At 45.5% G+C, this 19038-nt stretch overlaps 2 protein-coding genes across 6 annotated transcripts in view; both read left to right on the top strand.

Moving 5' to 3' along the window:
- Positions 1-3122: 3122 nt before the first annotated feature.
- Positions 3123-19038, top strand: part of LOC147638504 (lipid droplet phospholipase 1-like) — a 52991-nt gene continuing 37075 nt past the window's right edge. For all 5 annotated transcript variants that reach the window (XR_015265893.1, XR_015265894.1, XM_086798420.1 and 2 more), the window contains exon 1: positions 3123-3955. Coding sequence is in view for 3 of the 5 variants with exons in the window: in XM_086798420.1 (XP_086654546.1) it covers positions 3711-3955 (245 nt within the window). In the remaining 2 variants the exon portion in view is untranslated. The remainder of the gene's footprint in view (positions 3956-19038) is intronic.
- On the top strand, positions 11879-14947 carry LOC147638509 (uncharacterized). The gene is made up of 3 exons (XM_086798419.1): positions 11879-13705; positions 13836-14151; positions 14259-14947. Exons 1-3 carry the CDS (start codon positions 12246-12248, stop codon positions 14715-14717), a joined length of 2235 nt encoding a protein of 744 aa, XP_086654545.1. The 5' UTR covers positions 11879-12245; the 3' UTR covers positions 14718-14947.

Here is a 19038-nt window from a genome sequence, read left to right as displayed (position 1 = left end):
TAGTTAAGACAAAGGAACATACAAAAGTGGGAGCTCTGAATTCTCAAAGGAGCATGAGAGAACAACTTAGCTTTCCAATCCAATCCAACCCACTTCCCCTTGCATTGCACATTGGAATACTCAATCACCTCTCTAACCATTATAGACCATAATAATAAGCATTTAGGTAAGCTAGTTGCCACCCTAGCTTTGGCATGAATGGGCAAGTGCATAATTCCTAGTCTTCCCACACTTTTAGGCAAACTAACTTTCTCCCAAGCTAACCAAGCTAAATATTTCCAGTCATCCATGCTGTTTTTCCAAATAAACATCCTAACTGGAGCCATGATCCTCTTTTAGTGACATTTTCGAAAATCAACCATAGGACATAGGAACATGATATATGCATTCAAAACTAAATTAACAATGGCCACCCTGTTCATGAAAAGACACCCTAATCCCTTCTTTCTTCATCTTATTTAAAAACCTCTCAATTGCCCAATTAGTTACATCCTTGCTGGTCACCCCAACTCCAAAGGGAATTCCCAAATGCCTAACAATCTTTCCCTTCCTTTATTACCTCACACCCCCATCTTTCCAAGTCAAAATTGTCATCTTATGTCAAGCTAATAATTGTGGGTTTATGAATGTTGCATCTAGATCTAGAAGCATCGGCAAAGAGTTGGACAATTTGCAAAGCATGTCTTACATTATCATTATCAGCCCTTGAAAAAAGTAACAATTCATTTGCAAAACAATGTACCACCAATTGCTCCCTACCTCTCATTCGCAAACCTGTCACCAGCACTTTTCCACATGCATCTTCTAGAGCCACAATCAAAGGGTGTGAAGCAATGGCGAATAGCAAGGGGCAAGAGGGCACCCCTGTCGTATAGATCTATTGATTTCAAACCCTCCCACTAACCTTCCATTCAGTAATAGCTTAGAGGAGTAACCCCCTACAATGAGAGTGTAGATAGAAGTGGCCATTCTACTTCCAAATCCCAGCTTCTCTATAACTTTGGCCACATAGGACCAATGTACCATGTCATAAGCTTTCTCCACATCCAATTGAAGGATTACACACTTTTGTCCTATTCTCTGAGAGTGACTTCCTTACTCATCAAAGCAGAAAATATGTTGTCATAGATAGACCTCCCTTTAATAAACCCATACTGCCTCTTGGATATCACCTCTTGCATAATAGGACTAATCCTCAAAGCAATGACCTTGGCTAGGATCTTATATACCACAATGAGCAAAGTGATGGGTCTCCAGTGGTTAAATCTGTTTTACAAGCTGCTTGCTTAGGTATTAGTTTCACAATCCTCTCTTTCAAATCTTTGTCCGACCTGCCTATAGCAAAAGCCTCCCAACATGTGATCCACACCAAATCTTTTAGAGATGGCCAAAAAGCAATGAAGAATTCCACAGTTAAACCATCCCACCCAGGAGATTCCTCCTTCCAAGTTTCTATAGGGCAATCTAACATTCTTTCATCTCCACCTCTCTCTCTAACCATTTTGCCATATTAGTCTCCACTCTCTTACTGATCATGTCAAGCAAACTCTTCTCTATCTAATACCTTCTTGGGGAGCTCTCTTCCTTTAGGCTCTCAAGGTGGCCCCTAGAAACTCAACCCATTTTGGAGCAATTTGTTTGATATCTCCAATCTCTTGACCACTCTCATCTCTGATCTGCCCTATCACTTCCTTATCCCCTTTCTCTCTTTAGATACCTGGTAGGTTTCCACTTGCTATTGAAGGCTCTCCACTCATTTTCCCTTTCTCCTTCCCTAGCCAACTTGTCATCCTTCCCTCTTCAGTTGAGTCTGACACCAAATGTATTGGCTAATCTCATCTTTAGAGAGGCCTCCCCTTTGTCTCTTCCCTTGCAATTGCTCCATCAGCTTACTCAATTCTCTCCTCTCCTATCTCTTCTATTTAGCCCTTAGTTTTCCAACTCTTCTGATAATTCCTTACATCTCATTAGAAAAGCTTATCCAAGAACCATCAACCCCCCCTTATCTCTAAGTCTTCTAATTGCCTCTTCAAAGAGGGTGACAAATAGCTCATCTTTCAATAAAAGATTGTTCGCCCTCAGTTTCCTGGTAGGGAATTGTCTTAAATGGTTTGCTACCAGTCAATACTCCCTTCCCATTAGGTTTGATATGAATTTTCCTTGCCTCTCATTTTATTTGTCTAAAGCTGCAGCCCCCTTTTTCTTTATCCCTCACTTTGGTCCATCCCTACTCTTTAGATCCCCTTTCCTCAGTTACCACCTTTTCTTTCCTTTTCAAATGGTTTTTCAGTGCTCCTGATCTTATTTGCCTCAACAAATTCATCCTTCTTCCTCTCCTCCCCACCTATTTCCTCATTCTTAGTTATACCACAGTTCTTGGCAATGTGGCCAAACCCTCTGCATTTGAAATAAACCTCAAGAAAAGTCCCAAATATCAGCTTTAACTCTAACTTCCCCATCTCGCCCAGGTACACCTCTAAAACTTTAGGCATCTCCAGTATAGCATTCCAGGTTACACAGATCTTGTTTGAATGTCTCCCGTTATCCTCATCTCTCGGGACAAATAGAATCGGTTCGATTGACCTTGCCAAATCTCCCATCGCTCGACTTAACCAGGGTGGAAGCCCCTCAATCTCTACCCACACTGGACACACCTCATGAGCCTCTTATTCACATCAAAAAGCCGGATCAAACGGCATAACATGCAGAGTAGAGCTCTAGTAAATAGGTCCACTACCGTCTACCCTTTCACAAACATCACATTAAAAAACCCGTTGTGCAGGTGAAACACCTACGACACCACCCTCTCATGAAATACATAATCTTGCAACCACTTCCCCACCTCCACCTTACTCGACGCACCGTCTCCTTGGGCATAGCAGAATCGCGCTACACATTGAAAATAATCCTATTTGCCTCTTCACAGGGTCTAGTGAAATATTTGCACATACCTTCCCTCTAGTATTCCTTTCTTGCTGGACCTCGTTATTCAGCCTGAAGGAGATCCAATCAGACTACACTTTCTTCACCTCCTTGATGCCCTCTTCATCTTCTCGGATTCTATTCATTTTCTCATCCGAGTCCTAGTCCCCCCAGCCAGCTTCTCCGGCGTCATTGCTCTATTCTCGTGTCCCAGCCATACCTCAGCCCTTCCCACCCTGTGCGCTTGCATGTGCGTGCCGCGTGTTGGCCACCGAACCCAATGACTCCCAATGCTACTAGTAGTCTTCATAACATCCCGTGGTAGTTTATATTTAACCTGCAGTAGGGTGTCCCGATTAATTAAACCTTAGGTTTATGAAGTAGACCTTCCCAAGCCGCCACATCGTCGATGCTCGCCGTGTCCTTGTCGTCACCGACCCACCGACCCGCCCGCTCCTGTGCAGAACGCCATCACGCTTCTCCTCCTATCCTTCAGCTACTGTCCCACCTCCCCTCCGGCTACTCCACTTCCTCCCCACTCCTCCTCCGCGTGGCCAAGCATAAATGCGCGAGAGAAGGCCTGCGATTTGAACAACACAGAGAGCAGTCATGGCTCTAACTTGCACTTTACACATGCTGCAGCAGAGAGAGGAGTTCGCAAGTGGAAGTAAGAGGAGGCGACACGAGATGAAGGAGGGGCCAAAATATATACTTTCCTGAAGTTCTAAGTCAAATGAAAACATTTATATTTCTCTCTTTAGTGTGTTCAGAAGATAGAAGATAATTCGATGAAGCGTCCGCCTCAGCCCATTCTCTTTCTTCTCGCAGCGATTTGCTTGACTACACTGTCTTTCAGAGATCCTGCCATAGCCATAGCCATAGCCATAGCCATACCCGCAGCAGTAGCTTACATGCAACAACAAGGCGCAGGGGTGGGTTCCAAGCCTTCAACATGCATGGACTCCTCAACCCCAGATGCAGATGATCCCCCTCCTCGCCACCTCATTGTGATGGTCAGCGGCATCGTTGGCAGGTTAGTTCCCATGTCTACACTGTTTTCAAACCTTAGAACTGGGTAAATGTTGCTCTTTCCTATCGCCATTGTTCTGACCCATCAATATTCATGTGCCCTTCGCTCAATCCTCCATCATTAAACCTGTATTTGTTGATCATGCCTTCGTCAAACAATGCCTGTCGCCATTGTTATGACCCATTAAATCTTCACGTGTCCATTGCTCAACCCTCCATCATCGTATCTGTATTTGTTGATCAAACCTTTGAATTGTGAAAATGGTGCTCTTTCTTGTTTCCATTGCGTGAAATCTCAAAATAAGCAAGCACAAGAGTTGGCCTGAAGAGTCCAAGCTGATAGAACTGATCCTTGAATAAATGGTCGAATATGAAGCACTGTTTCTGAGTGAGCAAATTCTTGAACCCATTCCCGAATCAATTAAGGAACCTCAGCTAGAACCTTAAGTCCAACGCAATCCTATATTGCCATCAGACGAGAACCAATCTAAAGAGATGATTCAGGAGGAAAAGACCAATGAATTTCCGAGACCAAACAGAACCACGCTTGATGCCATAGTCAAAGATTCAAAAAAAGGATTTCATGTGTTTTTTGAGGTGATAGGTAATGACCCAATAGCTCTCTTGTCAGCGGAACCACCTTTGAGAGAGGAGCCACTGCAATGAACTCGTAAGCTATGGTCTGTTGGATTCTATTGTCAGTGTAGCCACCAACTCCGGGCTGTGAACATCTGCTGATTCTTTAGAATGAGAAAGCAGCACCTCCTCTTGTCCAATCACTAAAATCTCCATCTATTGAGGACACTCCTTCGAGGTTTAATCCTTCGTGAAATAACAACCTTTGTGCTCTTTTAAACTCTACCTGAATGTGCAAACTCCCCTTCGTTGTGTTGAATCTATCTCTCATACATTGCAAGTTGGATCTCCCAAAATTTCCTCCACACTTCATGGAACTTTCTCTTGTACTTCTCACTCTTTGTCATCCATTGGATGTGTTGCTTTGTACATTGAATCATGAGCTTTAATGATGCTTGTGAAAGATCCATATCTTCAATCATTGCATTTGAGGGGTTGACTGGTGATTTTAGTCTTCCCTAAAACAAGGGAAAAAATTTGTGGCTGAAAATTCGCTATACCTCCTCTAATACTTTTGTCAAATACCAATGTTGGGATAGCACTAATGGAAGCTTGATTCTTTGAACTACTTTGGAGCACAGAACTGAAATGTATAGAGAATAAGAAGAGAGGAACAAGAATGATATAGAAAGACTTCATTCCGTCAACCTATCCTACTGCATGTTATTAGAATGAACCAAGCTGAATATTTTCCAATGAATCTTACTAGATCTGCTGAAAACCAAACTTCTCCTTGAATAGAGCAACAAATCCTTCTCCCAGTCTGTGGAATCAGAAGCCTTGGATTTATTTGTATTAATTATTGTTGTTCGGGGTGAATACTCTATTCTTGATGGCTTGATCTTCTTTTTCTCTTTGCTGCTGATGCTAAGAATGAGGGAAGAAGGGTCCGATTCGTGGAAAAATCAGACCAACAGGTTGTAGGCTGTAGCACAGCTGGTAGAGCGCTCAACTCGGATGAGGGAGTCCCGAGTTCGAGCCCTAGTTTGTAGATGCTTACAATGAGGTAAGAAGGGTCCTATTTGTAGAAAAATTAGGCCAACGGGTTGTAACCTAGCTGGTAGAGTGCTCGAACTCGGATTAGGGGGTCCCGAGTTCGAGCCCCAGTTTTTTGATGCTTAGAATGAGGGAAGAAGGGTCCTATCTGTAGAAAAATTAGGCCAACGGGTTGTAGCCCAGCTGGGAGAGCGTTGGAACTCGGACTAGGGGGTTCCAAGTTCGAGCCCTCGCTAGCACTACCCTGTGGCACCCGCTCATGCTGCTTTGGACAGGCTTCTACTCCGCCTTTGGGTGGACACATTGAACTACTTACGAAGGGAAACTAAGTTGGCCAACCGTAATCAGCTTGTTCGGTGCTTGGAACCCGTTGACAATTAGCGTGGGAGGTGCTCGACTGATTGGCGGAACATGTAAATTTGGGAGGTGGTTGGCTTTGCCAGGAAATACGAACCTTGGATTCTCTTGGAAAGCTTTAAAGAACTAGCTTGGTAGGTTTCTGTGTCACATGCACAGATGTGGAGATACTTTACCCTCTACTTTAGCTAGGATTAGGAGCCTTTTTTAGGCATCGACCAACTATTTTATGGGATTTTTGGTATTTACTTGTCCAAGAGACCTGGCCGACAGCAGTCGGGTAGGTGTAGGGGTAGTTTTATTAGCCTACAAATAGCAAGGGTCACCTTAGTCATTAGTCATCTGATCCCTGATTGGTTGGATAGGTCATAGGTATAGCTGTTACCTTCGGAGGCCATGTTGGCTATGATCTATGTACATCTTCATACATATATATAGAAAACACTGTTTTAGCAACATTTCTCTCTTCTCTCTGTTTGTCACATGCACGAGTGCCCAGTGACACGTTGGCATCATTAGCAAGCATGGAGCATCTTTAGTAGACATGTGGCAACATTTAGGGCATGTTTTTGTGCTACGGACAGGTTCCTGAGAGATTTGCTTTCCCTATTTCTCTTTTCCCACCCTACCTCCCTTTTTTCTTTCTCTCCTCTTGCTGTGCACAGCTTGAGAGGAGGCTATTTGCTGTTTTTTTACAGCCCTCTTGATTCAGAGAAGGTTTTCTTGTCAGAGGACATGTCTTCATGAGATTTCTTTACTGCTGCTGCTTTGATACTCCAGCACCTTCACTACTTGGATCCCCTGCTCCTGCCCCCGAGGTGGTTCCTTTTCCCAATCTTTCTTCTCTGAGTTTCTCATCCGGTTCATGCTCCCACCCCTACCCATATACCATCCTACAATCCTTCCTAAGTTAGTGACTCCATGAAGCTTACAGCCACCAACTATCATATGTGATCTTTCTACACTCGGTTATTGCTAGAAGGAGCCAGTGTGTGGATGTCCATCTCCACACCTCACTGGACCCTGCTTTGAGAAGCATATTGGATGCTTGGGCACGTCGTATCATCATCCGCTGGATGACTCCATCTATACAGGCATGATTTGTCTCTACTCTAATGCTCATCAGATGTGGATGGAGATCCAGAGGAGGTATGGGAGAGTTTCGACAATGAAGATTGCCAAACTAAAGTCTGGAGAAGATTACAATCAATGAGTCAGATAACATGGTTGAGAAGATTGGATAGTTCACTTGTATCAAGCTGCAGCTTGAGGAGTACGGGAGCACAATCAACAATCCTATCCATAAGCTTCTCGGAAAATTCCAAGCTTCCTTTGATTCTTTTAGGGATCGTATTTACTTCCGTGATCCTCTCCCCCCTTTTGAGGAGGTCGTGAGTTATCTCCACGACAAGTGCATGCTTCGCGGAAAAGGCAAGTCGGAGTCTACTTTTGTTGCCTCTGACAAGGGCAAAGGCAAAGGTGGAAAAGGAAACTCCAACAACAACAAAAACAAAGGCAAAGGCAAGGGTAAACAAGATTCAAAGGAGTCCAAGGACAAAAGCAATGAATGTGATTACTGTGGCAGGACAAGTCATACTAAGGCTTGCTGCTTTGCTCGTCACGATACCTCTTGAGCAGCCAAAGCCAAAGCCAAAGCCAAAGCCAAAGCCAAAGCCAAAGCCAAAGCCAAAGCCCAAGCCCAAGCCCAGGATGCTTCCAAAGTATCTGACAAGGACAACACCAAAGACAAGGGCAAGGACAAAGTTTCAGAGGAGGGATCTGCCAAAGTAGCATACATGGTAGTCACAGATTCATCCACTTCTTCATAGGATTCACTCCTAGTGATCACAGAGATGACTTCTCCAGAAGAGGTCATTGACATACCTGAAGCGATGGAATGAGTTGGTGATAGTGGTGCTTCTGCCCACATGACCAATCAAGACCATACCCTGGAGGACTACCAACGTCATGTGCAAGACATGCACTGGTTGATCTCAGAGCTAGTCTTGAGGAGGCAACAAGAGAAAAGATAGAACCTGATTGTGGAGCTGGTGCAGCTTGTAAAAGCAGGGAACACTTTGCTGGAGGAGTCAGGAGGCTGTAATATCGAGAGATACTCAAATCCATTAGATTTCATGATTATGAATCTAGATAAAGTAGATGTTATTATAGGTAAAGAGTGGTTTCATAACCACGATCTATAGATACATTATTGGAAGGGTCATAAGTTATCTTTCATCATGGATGGTGTTCAGTTTTGTTCATAGGGTGATTTTGATGCAAACATCTCTAGATCGTCTTGAGGATTTTAAGGCAGGAGAAGTTGTCTGCCGGGTATTCAAAGTTCTTCAAATGAGAACTAATATATCTAGGACATTGGATTTCTCAAGAGCGGATACAAAAGGTTTAGATTAGCCGGTTTTTAGATTATAAGGCAACTTGAGGCGTTTTTGGGATTCACAATCTTTCTCAAGAAGTCAGTGAGGGATTATTCACAGTTAATTGTACATTTCACAAACCTCCTTTGGGGAAGAGGATGCAATAGCCCGATTTCTTGGAACGAGAAGCTTGATGAGGCTTTTCGAGCTCTCAAGCTTAATGTGAAGAAGCACGTGTATTGGGCTTGCTGGATTCTAGCAGATTATTTGTGGTCGAGATTGATGCTAGTGATTTCACGATAGGCACAACATTGTTCCATGATGGCCGACTTGTGGCATTTGAAAGCAAAAAGCTTGATGATATGCAGGTCAGCTAGCACACTTAGGAAAAGGAACTATATGCGGTTTGTACATGCTATGAAAACAGGTTTGTTGTACCCCTAGATGACCCACTGTAGGAGCATAATGACATTCATACAGGATCCTTTTCCTAATCTTAGCATTATCCACTACACAAACCTTCTCCTTCCAAAACAACAATCCATTACAGATTAAAAAACTTACCACCTTCCACACTCATAGATGGCATGAATCTTGAGTCGCAATCTAAATCCATGGAGCTCTCAACCTAGACCTGCTGCCAATACCGACCAAAATGACGGTCGGTCTCAAATAGCCCTCTCAAAGTGTCATAAATGTCAGCCCTAATCTGGGTAAGCTCAAAGTGTTCAACTTCCCAATTCTACTCAAGGCATCCACAACTCGGTTTAGGCTATCCTTCCAATACTTTATTCCATATCAAAGTCTGCATCAACTCAAACCACCATGCCTTCCTACCCCTCAACTCTGGTCTATCACAAATGTACTTAATTGACTCATGGTCGGTTATCACAACAAACTTGGTTCCATAGAGACTGGGGGTATGCTACATCTCTAGAGATCCCAGGAGATAAATGGGAGAGTATTTTCATGGACTTCATTGTAGGTTTGCCACGGATGAGCAGAGGGCATGATGCTATCTGGGTGGTGGTAGATAGGTTGATGAAGTTGGCACGCAAAAGTGTTAGTGAAGGCAACTAAATTGGTGGAATAGTTTGTTGAGCATCATTTCAGGTTGTCTTACTACCCTGTGTATTTTTGGCAATTCGCCACTCCGAACATTGGGCATGGTGGTCAGTATGCAGGATATTTGTTAAATGTTCACACTTGGGGTCAAAGGTGACACTAGGAATTATTAAAGTTCCTTTTCATAACCCCATGTGGGGGGAGGGGACAGGATTTAAAGCCATTAAAAAAAGAACACCCCTTTTTTGGAAGAATCGTGGGCCTTGGGGGGCTACGTTATTATTGGGGGAGGAACTCTCTTTTGGGAGGAGTGGGGGAGGGAGGGCGGGGGCGGGGGGGGGGGGGCGGCGCTGCAACTACATGCATAGGTGCTTTTCTCTCTCTTTTTGGGGAAGGTTGGCGGGCTGGGCTGCAACACACACACACAGGCTCTCTCCCTCTTTGCAACAAGCCGGCGGCCAGGACTGCAGGCGGCTGTAGGATAGGAGGCGCAGGACTGAAACTCCCTCTCTCTCTCTCTCTCTCTCTCTCTCTCTCTCTCTCTCTCTCTCGTGGCAGACAGCAGGTGGAAGGCGGCGGACTGCAGGAGGAGCAGATGCGCGCTGCTAAGCAGGGATAGCCGGCTACTGCTCTCTCTCTCTCTCTCTCTCTCTCTCTCTCCCCCCCCCCCCCCCCCCCTCGCAAGCTGGTGGAGGATGGCGATGAAGGTTCCCCTTCGCGGGCAAGCAAACTGAAGGGCTCGCAGCCTCTCTTTCTTCCGGCTCGTGGGCTGTTCGGGAGTGTTTCTCTTGGTCCTTTGTGAGAGGAAGGATTCGCAGCTCAAGAGGGCAGAAATAGGGCAACCTGGGAAACAGTTTTGGACGAGTTTGTGGGCTGATCTGTGGCTGTGTTTTTGTCTGCGAGTAAGGGCAATTTGGCTACGTTGTTCGAGGTCTCATGAATGTATTTTCTTGGCATAAAGGGGTGCAGGTTTGTGATTCTCATGCACAAGACTGTGCGGGACTTCTATGCTGAGAAAATCACATCTTGGGCATGCTATTACTTCAGCCATGTTTGGCCATGTTGTAGTCAGTTGGACTCTTCCTTGAATTTAAATAAAGAAATACTAAAAGGGGCGCCAAGCTTTGGGGCCAGCAGGTGTCGTTGTTTTCTTGTAGGAGCGCTCTAGCTCCCTTTTGTCTGCTTTCTTTGCTGATTTACAGTTGTGTTAGGGCGACAGTTAGTCTACCGCACTTTGGTTTCTACTGAAGGCCGGTTCTAGGTTGTATGGATTGCCTTTTGATATAGTCAGCGTGATAAGGACTGCAAGTTTTCTGGACACTTCTAGCAGCTGGTTTCTAGAGATTGGAGACTATGCTGAGTATGAGTTCCTCTGATCATTCTCAGTCTGATGGACAAATAGAGAGGGTGAATTAGGTTTTGGAGGATATGCTTTGTGTATACGCCTCCAAGAGACCATTAGATTGGGAGAAGTACATCTTGATGGTTGGGTTTGCCTATAATAGTGCAAGCATGTGGCTATTGGTTATAGTCTATTTATGTTGATGTACGGATACCAACCTAGATCTCCAATAACATTTTGAATTAAGGGTATTTAGATGGATGTGGCTAGAGATTTCTTAGTAGATATGTAGGAAATGCTAGTCAATGCACAAGAGGCTATAAAGAGTGCACAAGATCATGCGCGGTTTTATGCTTATAGGCGGCATTTGTTGAGGGCGTTTATTGAGGAATGCTAGTTTAGTTGAGAGTGTCCAAGAGTTCTGAGACATTACATACGGGGAAGATTGGGTAGTTATCCCCTAGGTATTGTGGACCTTAGAGGAATGTGGAAATTCATCTAGTCTTTGATGTTAAGAGATGCTAGGAGCTTAGGATAACCTTGTTATCCATTAGGAACCTCTTGAGGTTGAGGACTTATCCAATGTTCCACATGAACCTGAGAGAGTGATAGGTTTTAGGGAAAGGCAACTTAGAAACAAGTTGATTTGTGAATATAAGATTAAGTGAAAAGATAGGGTAGAGGTGGACTCAACTTAGGAGTCCACAACTAGTTTGAGTAAGCACTTCCCTAATTCCATTTAAGAGTAAATGCTTGAAGAGGGGAAGGATGTTACGTACCTGGACACTAATCTATGCATCGGATATCTAATCCAACGGGGTTAGGGAGCCTTGGGATTAGGGGTTAATAGGCAGATACTTGGCTAGGATGCTTTGATTGATAAAACAAGCTTAATGGTTGTTTATAGTGTTGGCTGATGTGAGGGAGCTCTGCAAGAGAACACGCACAAAGACATAGAGTCGAACTCAGAGAGAAACGTGAGGGTGAGACGTGTTGGAAAAGTGTACTTGATAATAATGAAAGTCAAAACCAACACACAAGGGTGTGTTCCCACGGGGAAAAAATCTTTGTTCAGCCAGAGTAAAAAGTGCCTATGGATAGAGGTGTTCACACCAGGACTTCCTTGAGGCCATAGTTTCCAGAAACGGCGTTTCTGGAGCACCGAAACGTGGAAACGTTTCGGAAACGTTTCCAGAAACGGAAACGGCGTTTCCAGCTTTTATTTTTTCCAGGGTTTAAAAACCCGCGTGCTCTCTTCGCCGGCATTTTTCGCCTTCTTTCCGCCGCCTGTTTGGAGCTGCTCTAGCCATCTACCTTGCCCTCTACTCCTCTACCTCCACATCAGCCCTCTACCACGCCCTCTACCTCTCTACTTGGGGCCTCCACCTTTGCCATCTAAGCTCTACCAAGCAAGAAGGAGTCACACCTTGCTCGCAGCCTGCAGGACCAGAAAAACAGCCTCCACTTCTCGAATCTCTCCGAGTCTTCCGACCTCGAACCGCACAAGTAAGTTAAGTAACATGGCTCGGACTCCGGATCCTTTTTGGCAGCATGTGGAGCAAGTGGGGGCTTATGCAGGATCTGGTGGCTCCAGGAAATGGAGATGTAAATATTGTGGGTTGGTCAAAACGGGGAGTGTCACCCGTGTGAAGGACCATCTTGCTCATGTTCCAAACAAAGATGTAGGGCCATGCCCCTCTGTTCCTCTAGATGTTCGGAAAAGCCTTGAAATGTGGAGGCAAAAGCGTTTTGCCATTCCCGAAGAGGAAGTATCTACAGCAATGGGTGGTCAAGAGCATGAAGCTGGTTCAAGTCAAGCAGCAGCAGCAAAGAGGGCCAGAGGCAGAGACACAGGATCAGATTTCTCCTCTACCTCAGTGTCGGGTGTGCATGCAAGGAGGACTCCTTTGCCAGGTGATGTATCACATTCACAAGACACCCCTCCAATAAATACTGTACAAAGGGCTAGCATCCAAGCAGGATTTCAAAAGCAAGCAATTGCAGAGGCAACTAGGGAGCTCACCCGGATGTTCATACGGTGTGCCATTCCCTTTCATGTGGCCAAGACAAATCAATGGAGGAAGACCATGAGGGCCATCAGCCGCATTGGATGCGAGTGGGATGGCCCTACATCTGAGGCTCTGCGGACACGAGAGCTAAAGCGGGAAAAATCATGCATAGAAGTGCAGCTAGAGCCCTTGAAGGAAACATGGAAAAAGTATGGCTGCACTATATTGTGTGATGGGTGGTCAGATGTACGCAGGAGAAATGTATACAATGTTTTGGTGTCATGCTGCAAAGGCACTATGTTTTTGAAAGCCATTGATGCCTCCCTCCCAGGTCTCACAGTTACAGGTGCATTTATTTGGACACATATAAGGGAGGCTATAGTGCAAGTTGGGCCTGAGAATGTTGTGCAGGTGGTGACAGATAATGGAAGTAATTGTAAGTCTATGGGCTCTATGCTAGAGGATGAATTTCCAGCCATTGTGTGGACCCCTTGTGCATCACATAGCCTCGACTTATTGATTGAGGACATAGGTCAAATACAATGGGTTGAAGCCATCTTTTGCACCGCACGAAGCATGGTGAAGTTTGTGAAGAAGAGGCCAAAAGTCTTGAGCATGTATCGGGCCTACAGCACTCTTGAGCTATTGCAGCCTGCAGCCACCAGATTTGCATACATGCTCATTGTGCTTGAGAGACTCCTGCGAGTCCGCAGAGAGTTGGTACGCACTGTCTACTCAAATGAATGGCTAGAGTGGGATGAGAGAGAGAGCCCCAAGGCAAGAGCTTTTGTGCGTGATGTCATGAGAGAGGAGTGGTGGGTAGAGGTTGAGGGGTTGATCAAAACTCTCAACCCCATCTACACAGTGTTACGCATTACAGACATGGAGGGCAGTACTCTAGGCCTTTTATACGAGTACATGGACAAGATTGGGGAGGCTCTCAACAAGCAAGACTACTTGAGAGCAGAGCAGTAAGTCTCCTCAGTCATGGCTACCCTTGCTTTACTTCTTATCTTTATTTTACTCTTGAGTCTTTACATTGGTCTCGACTCTTGACTCTTGTTTTTTGTCCTTTTTTATCTTATGGTTTGATCTCTAAAGGGTTGATGAAATCAAGGCTGTGTGGAATCGGCGATGGGATTGGTTTCACAGGCCGATTCATGCAGTAGCACATGTATTGCATCCTTTGTGGCGAGATGAGGAGCAATACGAGAACGAGGAGCTAGAAGAAGGCTTCATGACATACATGAGGAACTTGACATCTGGTAATGTGCACATGCTGAAATGTATAGAGGATGATCTCTTGGCCTTTCGCAACCAGACAGGGAGCTTTGGTCGAGAGACTGCAAAGCTTCGAGAGACTCAGCTACAGCCTGTCTCATGGTGGGAGAAGTATGGAAATTGTGCTCCCACGCTGGTAATTCACTACCCTTAACTACAGTTTACATAGTACACTGTACAATGTGCATCTTTCTTGTTTCCACTTAGTTCTAATTTCTAATTGTATGTGCATTTCAATAACAGAAACGCATCGCCATTCGAGTGCTCTCACAGGATTGCAGTTCGGGTCCATGTGAGAGGAATTGGAGCACTTGGGCCCTCTTCCATACAAAGAAGAGGAATAGGCTGAGTACCGCTCAGCTAGAGCGGTTGGTGTTTTGTCATTGCAACCTCCAGCTCCTTGAGAGGAATGCCCGACATCCGGAGCCTTCACAGGTGAATGTGGATAAGATCGACATCATGAGGGAGAGGTTCATCCCAGAGATCCCACGGAATGAGCGTGATATGTACACCTTGCTTTATGAGGAGCTGACAGTGCCGAGCCACAACACCCGCTGCACCACCCATTCTCAGAGGCAGAGGGGGGGATCCATCGCTTCCACTTCAGCAGAGGCAGAGGACCATGATCCTACCATTTCTTCATCTGAGCCTGACTCTCATGAGTCGGAGGATGACTCCTCCATGGATGATCTTGATGAGTGATTTTTGGAGCACTTAGCTCTAGGATTTTGTCATGCCAGCAGCTGCTGCCAGCCTGCCAGCCACATGGATATTTTTTGATCATGTTTTGTATTTACTATAGTCTATACATATGGATTATGGATTATGGATGATGGATGATGGATGATGGATCTTGTTTTGTATCGACTCTTTTGAGGCTTGAGCCTACAGTTGTCATTTCTGAATTTTGATCTATCATTTGAGTCTTTGACATTGAAGTTTTGAACTTAAGCAAAGATGTATTTTTCAAGCTTTTGTAATGTTTTTATTAATTATATATGTATGTATTAAACCCTAAAACCGAAACTCCGTTTCCCCGTTTCTTCCCGAAGGCCGAAACTCCGAAACTCCGTTTCCCGCCGTGCTCCGCACCCCCGTTTCCGAAACTCGTGGAAACTATGCTTGAGGCCAAATGGCTAACAAACCCCCTTGAAGTGAATGGTATGAACGTGTGCATGGTGTAGTAGACTACCTTGGTAGAGGTAATAAGTGTAAAGCTTTGCAGAAAGCTTCAAACTTCTCTCTCAAAAGAGACTTGGTAAACCCATCTGCTACTTTGGCTTGTGTAGGCACGTAAGTAAAGGCTCTCTCCTGCATGGAGCCTCTCCTTGACATAACGATAATGCACCTCAATGTGCTTTGTTTGTGCATGAAAAACTGGATTCTGCGCCATTGCCAATGCACTTTGGCTCTCAGTGAAAATGGTGGTAGAAGACGACTGTCTAATACCAAGATCTGCCAATAGATGGCGGAGCCATACACACTCCACAGTAGCTAGTAGCTGTGAATGTTGCCCTATACTCAGCCTCACAACTAGAAGTGGCCACTGTTGGCTGCTTCTTGCTGAGCCATGAAATGCATGAACTTCCAAGAAGGAAACAATTACCATTGGTTGACACCCTAGGGTCATAACATCCTACCTAGTCACTATTAGTGTAGGCGGTCAAGCATAAAGGAGACGCATTGCCATAAAACAATGCAAAGTCCTTAGTGCCTTTAAGATAACGAAAGACACGCTTCACTGCTTGCCATTGCCTAATGCCAAGGCAATGCATAAATCTGCTCGACTGTGACACTGCATACTGAATATCAAGATGGGTAGAGCATAGGTACATAAGGTAGCCCCCCACAGCTTGTTGATAGTTGGCAACATCAAATGGCTCGGAAGAGTTCTCAAGTGATAGTTGTAAGCCTGGTCTATAGGAGTAGAAAAGGCTTGCAATCTATCATTTGGAACCTTTCTAAGAGCTACTCAATGTATCTTCTCTGAGATAGCATGATGCCCCCCTTAACTCGTATAAATTGAATACACAAATAGTAATGCAAAAGTCTCATGCTTGTAACATCAAATGCATGTAGTAATTCAGCTATGAAATTTGCCTCTCATTAGGGCCGGTCACTAGCAAATCATCCACATAAAGGTTCAAGATTATGAAATCATCCCCTTGTTTGCAAACATAGAGGGTACTTTTAGGACTATTCTGAAAAATATGAGAGCAAATATGCATGAATCTTTTGATACCAAGCACGAGGAGCCTGTTTAAGACCATAAAGTGCTTTACGCAATCTCCATACTTTATGCTTTGCACCTTTCTGAACAAAGCCAGGAGGCTGTGATACGTAAACCTCTTCCTGCAAATCACCATTCAGAAAAGTAGTTTTGACATCCAACTGATGCACATTCCAACCTTTCTGCAAAGCTAATGTAACAATAGTGCGTATGGTAGTCATATGGGAAGTAGGTGCAAAAGTCTCCTCATAGTCAATGCCCACTTGTTGGGCATACCCTTTGGTGACCTAATGAGCCTTATAGCGATCAATTGAGCCATCAGGCATGCGTTTCAATTTATACACCCAGTTTGTGCCGATAGTCACATAACTCCCATGTAGCATTCTTTTCAATGGAGACCAACTCCGAACGCATGGCTGTAACCCAATGATCATTCTCCAATGCATCAAAATGAGAAAGTGGCTTGTCATTACATGCGGTAGCAGCAAGAGTTGTGTCAACAAAATGAGATGCATGTCGAGAGGCAGTGTGTGTACGACATGGCATAAGTGTAGGCAGCTTGTTGTCATGCAAGGTGTCAATGAGCCAACGGAAAACTCTCTCGGAGTCACAAATGGCCGTATCCTCTTCAACCAATGCATCACCCATGGCATCTTGATCAAAGTGTGGCAGATCTGGAGCAATATGGGGAATGTTGGGCTGCTGATTTTGCTGATTTTCAGTAGCAACACAAGAGGCTAGTTTGGAGCCAAAGCAGGCTCAAGAGGTTCGATGGATGTAGCCTACATGAAATCATGGGTTGAGATGCATATTCATCAAAGATGATGTCTCTGGACACAATAATCTTCCTGGTGAAAGGTACATACAGCCTGTATCCCTTGTCTCATTGCTATACCCCACAAAAGTAACGCCTAGCTCTCCCGATCTCGGCAACCATGGACCGTGGTTCTCCAGAAGCTTGGACTACCCGGCACCGAACGAGTGTTAGCAACAGAGAGTAACCTTTATCAGATTTACATCAAAGTCCTTTACTTAAATCTCAATCCACTTATCTGTAGCCCACTAGTGGAAGACAAATACCCGATGCATCTAGGTGCAGCTACTAGAGATGGACACCAGGGCGCAGTAGTCTACTGGCAAGAGGGAAGAGCACGCAGCCGCCTGGAGTTCTGAGCGCAGCCCCCTGCTAAATGGGCGCAGCCGCCTGTGGAAGAGGGCGCAGCCGCCTGTAGAGGAGAGCGCAGCCACTTGAGGAGGAAAGCGCAGCCGCCTGCAGAGAGAGGAGGCGCAGCCGCCTGTGTAGAGAGCGTAGCCGCCTCTGTAGAGAGAGCAACCGCCTGTGTAGAGAGAGCAGCCGCCTGTGGAGAGGAGCGCAATCACCAGCAAAGTGGGCAGGCGCCTGTGCAGAGAGAGCATCCGCCTGTGGAGAGGAGCGCAATCACCAGCAAAGTGGGCAGGCGCCTGTGCAGAGAGAGCATCCGCCTGTGTAGAGAGTAGCGCAACCACCAGCAAATGGGGCAGCCGCCTGCAAGAAGGGGAGGAGCGTAGCCTGCTGTGGAGAGCACAGCCGCTTGCAGAGGAGAGGACAGCCGCCTGTGTAGAGAGCGTAACCGCCTGAAGAGGAAGCACAGCCCCACGCAACCGCCTGTATAGGAGAGAGCAGTCCCACCCAGCCGCCTGTAGAGGAGAAAGCAGCCCCACGCAGCCGCCTGTAGAGGAGAGTCGTAGTAGCTGCCTGTGTAGAGAACGCAGCCCACCAATCGTGCAGCAACCTAAGGGCAAGTGGAGAGATATGATCGCCTGCACCGTCGTGTCTATCCAAGCTGGTGAGGTGGTCGCCAATATGAAGGTATCGGAGAAGGCACACGTCCACAGCTGGCCGGCCCCTCTAGCTTGCATGGAGGCGGCTAGTTCCAAGGTGGGGTGTGGGTAGGTGGCCATGCACCCACCCCCACACATAAAGGGTTCCTTTTACCCTTCATGATTAAAACGTGAGTGCCCACCCTACCAAGGACATCATTAAATATTTGGGAGGGTGCCCACTCTTTAATGAATGTGAACTTACAACCTTATAAAAACAAAGGTTAAAAAGAATGCTATAAAATAAACAAGTGCAATACACTTACCACCTATTCACACGCAACAAAACTCGTCAGAAGACAGAGCAAACTTCATGACTCACTGGCAGGCTTCCCCGCTCAGTAAGTGGCACGTCGAAAAGGCAAACACAAAATTACAAGTCATGCGAAAACAGTTCCAAACATGCAAAACATGAATGCATGTGCAAATAGTATCATGGACATATCTCCTGTTCATGGAACAAGTACAAAACATCTGTCGGGCACAATGATGGCATGACAGAAAAACACACACACGGTTCACGGGCGGGCGCCCCCTTACTCGAAACTACACATTGGTCAAGCAAGCATGAAAACAGCATGCAATTTCAATTGCAAGCAAGCACATAAAGATGCTATGCAATGCAGTATTAGTATGGACAATCCCCATTCATGAGACTACCAAAATAAACGTGCTCCAGGGAAGTACATGACATACCGGACCCATTGGAACACCAATCCACTAGGCATTTCCGGGCATGTACACAAGGGCACAAGTCCCAGCAGAAAATTAATTCCACAGTATCACATGAGTGGCATCAATCCTTGGCATATACAACTGCCATGGACACCAGTCCAATGTACATACATGATGAGAAAGCACGGGTGGACCAATTGGTGGCCAAATGGTAACATTCCCCGGCTTCTAAATAGTTGTCCGCACTTGAAAAGCATC

Source organism: Cibotium barometz, chromosome 5 (assembly GCF_041138505.1).
Source record: "Cibotium barometz isolate CiBa-2024 chromosome 5, ASM4113850v1, whole genome shotgun sequence".
NCBI lineage: Eukaryota > Viridiplantae > Streptophyta > Polypodiopsida > Cyatheales > Cibotiaceae > Cibotium > Cibotium barometz.
The sequence above is the reverse complement of the archived record's forward strand: the minus strand, read 5'-3'. Positions and strand labels throughout refer to the sequence as shown.